The 11248-nt window shown below is 47.0% G+C and overlaps 1 protein-coding gene across 7 annotated transcripts; it reads left to right on the forward strand.

The window, feature by feature from the left end:
• Window positions 1-462: 462 nt before the first annotated feature.
• On the forward strand, window positions 463-10833 carry LOC112468035 (zinc finger protein 91-like). 7 transcript variants are annotated; one of them, XM_025037036.1, is made up of 11 exons: window positions 463-1202; window positions 1684-2441; window positions 2882-3115; window positions 3264-3464; window positions 3567-3998; window positions 4098-4574; window positions 5113-5400; window positions 5830-6285; window positions 6807-6943; window positions 7218-7339; window positions 7455-10833. In XM_025037036.1, the coding sequence occupies exons 2-11, from the start codon at window positions 1848-1850 to the stop codon at window positions 9554-9556; spliced, it is 5043 nt and encodes a 1680-aa protein (XP_024892804.1). In that variant the 5' UTR covers window positions 463-1202; window positions 1684-1847; the 3' UTR covers window positions 9557-10833. The 7 variants fall into 7 exon arrangements, with proteins under 7 accessions (XP_024892804.1, XP_024892803.1, XP_024892805.1 ...); XM_025037035.1 differs by having other exon boundaries at window positions 463-1189; XM_025037037.1 differs by having other exon boundaries at window positions 463-1059.
• Window positions 10834-11248: the final 415 nt, after the last annotated feature.

An 11248-nucleotide genomic window follows, 5' to 3' on the forward strand; every position in this document is an offset into this window, starting at 1 on the left:
ATGGCGCCGCGCGCTGGAGACGGGTTCCCCGCGGCCGTGGGAGCCACTTGAGTAAATTCGATCTACGCGTGGATCGCGTAAGGCCAACTTGGCGATTGTCGCGGGTAGACCGACACGCGGGTCGTGACCATCGTCGACTCCGATCATCCTTTTCAGCCGCACCGCCCGCGCTTTTCCGCGACTCCTCCCCTCCCGCCGCAAAACGCTCCGCGCGGCATTGCGGCATATTGTTTGTTCTTTTTAAGCGTCGACGTGGCGAGGGAAGTCCCACGAGGAACGAACGAGACCTGCAGGCACGAGTCGTCGAGCGCCGATCAGCGCCGATTGCTCGTAGTTGGAAACGCGGCCATATTTGCGCCGACCTCCGCGCGGCTGATATTTGGAGCGGAAGAGGAACGCGCGCGGGAGTATCGAGGGCCGCCGCCGTCGTCGCCGTATCGACGTCAGGTCTGCGCGGCGGTTTTTCCCTCCCTCCCCTCTTTCCCCTTTTTCTTGTGCCTTTTCTGCGTTTCCTATAGGCGCGAAGGGCGAGCCGCATCTACAACCTCTGCGGAGCAAGGGTTTTTTTCTCGCACCCCATCGTCGCAACGCGATCCGGAAAATCGTAAAAATCGCGCTCGGCTGCTGGGGGGAAGGAGGGAGGATGTTACGCGACCGCGACCGGTCCGATTTCACGACGGCGCGACGACGGCTCGGCACTTTATTCGCGACGACGAGGGGGATACATGCACGTAGTACGCGTCCTCCTCGTTTCGCGGAGCTTATAGCGGAGTATTAACGATCGCAATAATATACGCGCGCTCCCGCTTTGCTCGATAGATCCGGCCTCGCGGCGCGAGGCGCGACGTGTCGCGATTAGAGCGGCGACGGCCGAAGGAGGAGGTAGCGGAGGAGGGAAAGAAAAAAAAAATAAGACGAGAGATCGAACACGCGCGAGGCTGAGGAAACGCCGCGCGGCCGCGGAGAACGCTCTGGGAAATCGTTGCGCGGGATCGTTTTCTTCAATTTTTCCAAATTTTACCGTCGGCGCCCGGCGGCAAAAAACAAGGGACAAAGAAAGTATGGCGGACCACCACCATTGGCACCATTGTGACCATTGCCGTTGCTGCCGCATGTCCGCGTCGCTTCCATTGTGAGGAGAAACCAGAAACGGAACAGACGTACGCACGCAGGCATCACGCATAGGCACGTACGTACGTCCGGTTGGTATTTCCGTAACGCGAGAGGCGGAATTCGTTCGGGCCAAGCGTCCACGGCGGCTAACGGCGACGACGACGACGACTACTCAAAAAGAGAAAAAAAGAAACAATATTGTTGCTGCGATCCAGCAACAAAATACGACGCGGAAAGCGACCCAGCGATGTGGTGCGGCGCGCCATTGGTGGACCGCGCGGTATCGCTCCGATAAAGGTTTTTAATCGCTCTTGACTCGCGAGAGTCGAGAGCGGCATCGGACGGACACGTTCGAGGCGTTCGCGAACGAAAGCGTCGTCGCCCCCGTCGTCGTCGGTGCCGTGCGACGCGTGAGCCGGCGGCCGCGAATGCGCCAGCAGCAGTGGCGGAACTTCTGCTGCAGAAGCAGCAAGACTGCAGCAGGAGCGCGCGCGGCCAGCAGCAGTAACGGCGGAGCTGCAACAAACAGCGAAGGTGCCATAAGTGTACGCGTAATCTTTATATTGCCAGGCACGAGATTGGCGAGAGACCAGAGTCCGACGATGACGATGCCTCGCGCTGGACGATGCAGAGAACGTGGTGAATAATTATTCCTGCGCGGAGGAAGACGGAAAGAGGAAGAGTGAGAGAGGGAGAGGGAAAGAGAGAGAGAGAGGTATAGAGCGCGCGCGGCCATGTTTCCTGCGGCGGGCAAGGGCGAGCGAAGAAGTCTGCGCGGAAGCGCGCGGCTCTCGTCCAAGATGTCGGGAAAGCTGCCCCGGTTGCGTGCCCTGCGACCGCGGCCGCAGCAACAAAGGCGCGCGAGAACGGGGCCCGTTCTCGCCGTCGGCGTCCCGACGCCGCGACCGGAAGGTAACCTTAAAGGGGCCGTCGCGACGAGTCACGAGGTGGAGCACGCTGCGAAGCGGAGGCACCACGACGCGAAGAAGGGCGAAGACTGCACGGGCACGGCCGGCGCTGTGAGCCAGGCGAGCGTGATGGACGAGGAGGACAATGACGACGAGCTGACGATGACCGCCAGCGTCGACGAGGATGACGAGGAGGAGGCGGAGGTGGAGGAGGAGGAGGAGCGGGAGGAGGACGAGGACGAGGAAACGATCCTGGACGTCGACGTCGACGTTGACGTTGCGGTGGATACCGAGGAGACGATCGACGTCGAGGCGAGCGAGCAGCAAGCGTCTTACGAGTGCAAGACCTGCGAGCCGTCCAAAACGCTGCCCAGTATCAAGGCCTACTTCGAGCACCTGCGAAAGGAGCACAAGTACAAGGTAAGCATCCCGCGAGGACGCCGTTGCAGTTGCTCCAAATTTACTCGAATTTGTCACGCTACGTGTTTGACGCTCTCTCTCTCTTTCTCTCTCTCTTTCGTGCTTCTTTGACAATTTCTTTCTTTATTTTTTTTCCTCTTTTTCTGTTTTTTTTTCCCTTTAAACATGGCCGTTTTTAAAACGGAAAGCACGACGACAATCGAGAGACAATTCCGTTTTAAAAACGGAAGGTGGTTTCGATAGCTACGCGTGTCCGCGTGTCCGCGCGTCGTTAGGGACGCGGTGTGTTATACCGTGTTGCGTGCATTATTTTTTTTTGCGCACGTGCCGCGATTTCGTTTTAGCGCGTAGCGAACGACGTGTGCTAAGTAAAAAAAAAACAATCATATCGAGACACATTGCTCATAGGTCGCAGGAATATGTTTTATTGTAATTTTTAGGGCAAAAACGGGCACAGTCCAGTCGAAAATCGTTGCCCTGCGTGTTCGTATGTCGCCGTGAACGTGAAAGATCTTGAAAATCACCAAAGAGTGCACCATTTGAAAAGAAAATTCTTTCGATGCGCAAAATGCGCGTACGTGACGCACATCAGAGCGCGTTATACTAAGCATGTTAAATATCATTCTATGCCGATGATCAAGTGCGCGGCTTGTGATTTTAGTTCAGCGTATAAGGTTTGTTCCTCACTATACTTGGTTTCCCAGCGATGTGTTTAATGCGTATGAGAAACTTTCCAGGGTTTCGAAGGAAGCTTGCGCGTACACTTTGAGATTATATACTATATAGATTATATGTGTGCCTTTTTTTGACGCTGTTTTTCAGTGGAATCTAGAAAGACACATGCGGAATCATGGAGGTGGAGGTGCTTTCAAATGTCGTGCATGTAATTTTACCGCTGATATCCGTCAGAGCTTAACGGTGCATGAGTCGTATCATCATGACCCACCTGTGGGTCAGGTCAACCGCAAAAGTACGAACGCTTTCGAACGTAAGCCACGAAATAGTCCAAAACGTTATAATCAGGTATTATATATATAAGCACGTATATATACACGTATAATCGTTATTTCGTTCGTCAGAACGCAACGCGTAAGCACGTCGTATAACGTATTTAATGTCCGCTAGGTTGGAGCCAGTGACTTTCGAGAAGCGTTAAATAAAAACGAAAGTACAACCACGTCGGCCAGTTCCTCCGCGTCGTTCGTGTCGGATCACTCGTTACGTTCGTTAGACGCTAAGAAAAGCGCCCTGGCCAGCGCGGAGTGCATCGCGTTAAAATGCGAGGAGAAAGGCTGCCAATTTATAACAGCCTGGGATTCCGAGATGCAGCGTCACTTAGCGGAATGCCACGCGCCGGTTGTCCCGTCGAAGCCGAGAAAGCCACTGCCAATGTTGATTCCACTGAGCCTAGCCCCAGCGAGCCCTAAGCCCAATAACGCGCACGGTAATAGCGGTCCACCTACGACCCTCCTAAAGGTTCCGCGCGTCAGAGTGAGACCTGAACTGGCGCAAATCGCGAGAGATACGGAGCTGGCTAAGATGTACGGGAACAAGGAGGTTGGTTGACACACGTTGTTTTCTTTCCTCTTGAAAACTATAAGGGTAATAAATATAATACGTGACGTCTTATCGGTGCTGGCTGTCATTTGTTTTTAGGCCGCGACGTCGAAGAAGAATCTCAGCACCGCGGCTGGTGTATTTGAGAGAAAGAATGCCTCCTTCTTCGATAAACTGAAAGAAAAACTAACGACGACAGCGACGTCGATTAATAACGGTGTGCCGGAGGTAGCTGTAAGTAGTGAGACAGACTTGAAATGCTGGTGTACGTTTAAAGCTAGTAGCATGGAAGAGCTAGCTTGCCACAAACAGACACACCACACCGCGCTCAGCGTATCCGTGGGCACGACACGTTGCCCTAAGTGTAGAAGACGTTGCAAGAGTACCGCTGATCTCCATACGCATATGCAATGCTGCCATTCGCGCAACGACGCAACGCCGTCCATCGATAGTAGTTTAGAGAAAGTAACGAATCGCTCAGACGTCCGCATGACCTTGTACCGTGACGAATACTCTTTTCCGTCGCACGTGGATTGGGACGCGAATCTCAGAGGACTAAATTCTTCTGGACCTCCGGTACGGTGCTTGATAATAATGATTTGTAATAAGTATATACGATAAGAGAAAACCACTGCGCAACCGCGACTTTAGATGCGAACGTCGCGTCATCGTCAAGTCTGTATAAAGCGACTCAAGTTTGAACAGTTCGTAGAAGGCATTTATGAGAATTCTTGTATGAATTAAATTCTTGTTGCTATGTAGATATTCTTCTATTTTGGCTATGTGTTTTATAATTTCTCGTTTCTGTAAATTAGTTAAACACCTATGAGTGTTGTTGTTGGTATTGCTAGTATTGACACAAGATACTTTGTTTGACTACAAGATACTTTGTAGGAGTATGCATAAAGAAGCTCTATGTAATGTATCGCGAAATGGTGAGCGTTGTTTAGAAACTAGAGCGAGCCTCGTTGTTTTTCTTTTTATTTATTATTAAGAATGTGCTTTACATATTGCATAGTGGATGTCGAGCATCTCTCTATCTAGCTCGTTACTAGCTCATTCCTAGTTTTTTTTACTGGCAGTCCTATTTATTACGATAAAAAACTTTTGTCAGTTTGAAGGTGGTCCGACACATCCGAGTGGGCGGCGGGTATTCAAATGTCCTCATTGTCCGTTTTGGGCTTCCACCGCAAGTCGCTTTCACGTACATATAGTCGGTCATTTAAACCGGAAGCCGTTCGAGTGTTCAATGTGCGCGTATCGTTCTAACTGGCGATGGGACATCACAAAACATATTAAGCTTAAAGCGGCTAAAGACGCAGTGCATACGAGCGCCAGAGTGCTCATGACGGATGAGACAGGTCGACGGAATTATTCCAAATATAACAAATACCTCGCACAGGTGAAATAATGAATCTCAGTTACATAGAATAATTCATTGCCCTTATATCTCACATCGATGCGATAATTTTAACGAGCAACACCATTACGTGCCTTGTGAAAAGGATGTACGATGAAAGAATCTCGGCACCACAATTTGGCCACGGCGCACGGGCGCTTGATCACTATTGCATTGTGACACTTGTTATAAGCATATTCTTAGTAATTGATAGACGAAGGATATCGATCCTATCTTTCCCTACGAAAGTTCGATCGATGCTTTCGAGAGTTCTGTATGAAAATCGAACGAAACGTTCGCCGGTTTATCATGAGCGCGATACAAAATTTTTCATGTTGTAATTTGACAAACGTATTTCATGACATCCGACATCTCGTCTAACGCGTTCCACGCGTGAAATTCCGTTTACACGGCACAATGTCTCTGCTTCAGGTAGAACAGCAGTCGTGGGATGAGGATCGCATGGAGCAGCGTAGCATAGAGGAAACGAACTCGGAAGAATCGTCGACGAAGTTGTTGATCGTGGGCAATAAAGAGTACGTACCGATAACTGGTTCGTCGTCACAATCACCAATCACAATTTTACCGTCGAGCGAGGCAAATCAGAGCAGTCATAGCGTAGACGTGAGTCTGCGACCTCCGCCACCGCTCAAAGCAGCTCAAATCAGAAGTCGTGGGCAGTCTCTGTTGAAGAACACTCCTATCACGATGCATTTCACTACCCCTAGTGGTGGTGGCGCGGTCTCCATATCTCCAGCGATGGATGAGAGTAAACGCACTCAGTGGAAATGTAAACGTTGTAATTATCGAGATACTAACAAAAATAACGTGTTGTTACATGTTAAATCTCATTACGAATCTGCTGATCACGAGTCTATCGAAGAAAGGGTAAGTTCCGTATCGTAAAATATAACTTCTTGCGATTTTTTAGTGGTCGAAGTTGTCGCGCTTATACGCGAATAAAGGCCGGTTTTCACATGCAATGATTGGTGGCGCCAGGCCGCGCCAGTCGACTAACGCCAGTAAAATAATAAATGTTAAATATTTTTCATATTATACGCCAATTACTGTGTAAATACTTGTGAGTTTGCTAGTCGGTTCTGGCGCCAATGAATGCCAGTCAGTTGGCGCCACTAATCATTGCGTGTGAAAACCGGGCTTAAGAGTTTAAATGAGAAATGCTACGAAAAACAGAAATAATATCTTAGTAAAAATAGTTAAATATATTATAGCGCGAGCAATTTAGACTTAAAAATATAGTAAAAGTTCCACGAACTGTCCGTCCGACAGCTGTTACCACGATTGTAAGAAGTTGATATAGAATAATGTGAGATCTTTCTTTTGCTTTTAAATTTTGTATCCGAGTAACTAACTCATTCTAATTTGATGCACTACTTCATCTTTCGCAGAATCCATTTGGTTGTGGGGATTGTCCGTTTTCAGCATCGGATGCTGCCACTCTGTCTCTTCACAGGATGCACCATCGGCCGAACTTAGAAGCTATATTTAAATGCTATCTTTGTCCATACTACGTTAGTACAAAGGCGTATGTGTCGCTGGTAACTTGCTTTATTAACATGAATGCTCCGTTTTTTTTTTTTTTTTTTTTTTTATGTATGACTTAACCCTAAAATATCAATTATTTTCTTTTGTGACATTAAGAGATACGTGCTAATTTTCTAATTTTTATCAATAATAAAAGATTGCGATGTTATGACATTTATATTTATAATAAACATATCCGTGTTGTATGATATCGTATATATAAGCAATGGTGTGACACAACATGCAATACAGCTGCTCTATTCGTTGTGTTACAGAGAACTGTTGGAGCACGCTAGGCTCCACGGGGAAGAGCTGGCAGCTATGCATCAGCATAATATAGATCTCCAGTTTTCAAATTCCAAGAATCAATCGCAACAAGTATCAATTTCCGAAAGCGGTAAGTTTTACAAGTTGCACAATGCACCGAATGTACATTCGTCTGTTCGTACGATTTGTATAATTCTTACAATTCGTACACTGGGCATTTGTTGTAATCTAAACGTTTGTTACAGGTGTTTCTCAAACGAAGGACGAATCGTCTATAGAACAAGTGATTCAGATAACGTCGCGCAGCAACGTAACGGCGTCTTCAAAAATCGCGGGAGCCCAGCCACAACCACCCCCACCACCGTCGCTACTCCTGGACACTCGTGCCTTTTCAGACGCTCCGCTGGTTTGGGTATCGCGGCTAGATGGCACCCTGACGAAGATGCTCAAGTGTCGCCATTGTCCGTATGTTTCGTCGCGACGTGCGGAAGTTCGCGACCACGAGACAATGCATGTAGACATGCCAACTCACGGTCCCTTGATCGCCTGCACGGATTGTAGCTTCACTTGCTCGCGTCGTGAGGTCATGATCGCGCATACAGAAATGCATTCGGGATCTCTTGGGACTGTTCACTGTCTCGTCGATGAGACCCGACCTGATGCCCAACAGGTGAGCGATCTGGCCACTTTACTTGGCATGGCGCACACTCCCGTGCTGGGCACCGAGCCCGATCTGCAGGACTCGCGTCTGGTGCATTGCTGTGGCAAGTGCCCGGCACGGTTTCTGTGCGAAAAAGAGCTGCGTATCCACTTGCGTTACCACACCACCGAACTGGCGTATTCATGCCAATGGTGTTCGTATGCAGCGCGCCAGCCGGCGCATCTATTGGCTCATCAAAAGGCGCACTCGACGGAGTATCAGGAGCGCACCAAGTATCTGTTGTCCCTGTACGGCCACTCGCAGCGTTATCCACCGCCCGCAACAGCGTGCGTCGAGGCGGAGAATCGGGAAGACAATGACAGCGTGCCGAACGTCGCGTGGATCGTCGTTGAAATCAACGAGAACGCGAATGCCTCGTACAACAGTATCAACGGCACGATCGTTCAGAGGCCCGGGGGTCAGGTATTCACGTGCTCCAAGTGTCCGGCTCGTTACTTTAAACTGGATGCTTTGGAATACCATATGACGCTTCACGGTTCAAACAATCGGTTCAAGTGCAATGACTGCGATTATTCGTCGAAAACGGCACAAAATCTAATGAAACATCAAGCGGTGCATCGGCGGCATACCGAAACCACCGAAGTGACCGCGGAGGTACCGTCTACCATCACTACTACCACCACCGCCGACTCTGCTCCGACGTCCTCTCCCGGGTCGCCACAGCAGTCGTCACCGGATCCGCAATTCGGTATCTTTATGCGCGGCAATCCAAACTTCGTTTATCCTGGTTACCTAAGGAACGGCCGTCTGAAGGAAAAGCGCTACAAGTGTCACAAATGTCCGTCCGCTTTTGAAAAGCGCGAGCAATATAGAGTTCATTTAACCCTGCACGGTGCGAAACAACGTTATCGCTGCGACACGTGCGACTACTCGGTCAAATACTACGCGAATTATGTACAGCATCTGAAGAAACACCAGGCGAACGCGGAAGCGCAGGCATCGCGCAGACAGTTCGAGGACGATCGGATCTCGGTCGATAACGACAGCATCACCGACATAGTTGCGTCAAAATCGTCGCGCAAGTCCTTGCGATCGTCTGCCACTGCTGTTAACATGCTCGCGGTATTGTCTTCCGTTAACAATGCGTCGAATGTCAATAACAACGCCGCGATACAACCCTCTAATCAGGACAAGCAGAGTTTTTTGTTGATGCAAAAGAAGGGCATTATTTCGTCGACGGGCGAGGCCGACGCGGAGACGATACGCTGCCAGAGTTGCCCGTTCTCCACCACCGACAAGGACGTCATGGACGCGCACAAGCGTCGTCACGGCATCGAGCGCATGACGCCGCCGTGCCCGCATTGCGACTACATTCCGCGGAAAGACGAGAATATCGGTGAGCACATCAAGCTACACTTCACGAGGCTGTACAAGCCCGAGTCCTATCTCATCGTCGAGCTGCTAACGCTGACAATGGAGAAGGTATCCGCGAACAGCAAGAACGAAAAGGGTCAGCGGTTGAAGGAGCTATTGTTCAAGGAATGCGCCGACGGTAGATTCGTGCCACTCGCCGAATCGATCAACTCTCTTTCCTTAGGTACCTCTTCTACAATAAAGTCTGTCAAGGAGAAGGTCACCGTAGATCCAAACACGGGCGAGACCAAACATCATCGTGTTGCCACGTAAATCGAACCTTTATCTAGCGATCGCAATCGCGCGATTATCCACGTGTTTATATGCCTTTTTCTATTTACGATGCTGGTTCGAAATTGGTAGGCGATATAGTTGACTTCGCGAATAGATTATTATTATTATAGATTAGTGCGCATTGTAAAAATCAGCGATCTTATTTTTGTTTATAGTTAACGAATGTTACATCAGAATTTATTGCACGTCTTATTTCTATAAGATTAAATAAAAGCGTATATACATATAAAGATTCGCGTTTTTCGACGACAATGTACACGCAGCGCTCTTTATCCAATTACGTTTGTTTCTAATTTTTTTGTATTTTATTATTGATTAGGATATTGTTCAGTAACTTCGAATGTATTTGTGAGCATACTTTATGCGAAGTTAATACATTTGTACGCCATATTTTGTTAACATGTTGGCTAACAATGGGCAGAAGATACATTGAATCACTTCTAAAATATGATGCAAATTCTAAGTGGTTTCTATATTATTGAAAATTAAAAAATAATTGCAAATCTGTAATATTTTAAAATGTTTAGAAATCTCAAGAGTGATTAACATTTGAGTTTTTAAAGTTTTGAATATACTTTGAAAGTCAATGATGATTTATCGTTCTGATTGACTTTTTATAAAGGTATATATATAAACTTTCAGAAATTTCCACTTGATATATATTTTAACCCTCTGTCTGTATACGTGGGTCTGTGGCGTTCGAGCCAAAATGATATCTGCGATCGTAATTGTAAAACTTGCAAGCCTGCCAGAAAATATTAAATAAACGATCATTGTCAAAATGACTATAAAATTGTCAATTGCAATATGTAGACAGAGATGTTTTGTAAATTTTTTTCAGATTTTTCTAAATACTGGAAAAATAGCGTTAAACGTGACAGACCCACGTATACACTCGCCACAGTGCAAAAAAAAAAAAAACAGACGGAGAGTTAATGCAATTCGAATACATATATGCAAAACAATTTAAAGCAGTTTGGTTATATGTATTCGAAGCTGCAGTTGAAAATACTTTCGGACATATGTATGTATATTTGAAGCAATACGAATCTTTAGTGATTAAAATGTTAGAAAATTTTTAAAGAGAATTGGATGCCCATCTATAACAATGGCTATTAGGTAACGCATGACACGACCGTTATTGTAAATATTTATTTGAAGCCTTATCGGTCTTGTACAATACATGATAATAAATGCTCATACTGTATATACATATTTATTGTTGTTTCATCTAAAAATATATTTCATGCATTATATTTGCAAGACTTTGACATATTTTGCAAACTTTTGCCGAGCTTTGCCGAATTAAAATTTCCTATTTCCTTATATGTGTTATGTACAAATAAAAGAAGATAAAGTATTAAAACATGTATTGATCAGCCGAATCAGAAAAATAATTCTGTTTTAATATATTCATGTTATATAAGTCAATTATTTTGTAATTCCAGTTTCAACATTATAATCTAACAATTTTTCCTTCGAGTGCAGATAATGGGAGTAGGTGCAAAGAATGTGGTCCCGGTGGTCCCTTTAAATCTACACACACATAATTTTTCCAATCATATAGGCTGGATTCGGGGAGCGCGCTATTAGCGCTATTTGCTTGTTCTATCCTTGTTTTACACCTGATGAGCGATAAAGACAGAATGATGCAATAGCGCTAATAGCGCG

Source organism: Temnothorax curvispinosus, unplaced genomic scaffold (genome assembly GCF_003070985.1).
Source record: "Temnothorax curvispinosus isolate PA1 unplaced genomic scaffold, ASM307098v1 QBEX01018008.1, whole genome shotgun sequence".
NCBI classification, from domain to species: domain Eukaryota; kingdom Metazoa; phylum Arthropoda; class Insecta; order Hymenoptera; family Formicidae; genus Temnothorax; species Temnothorax curvispinosus.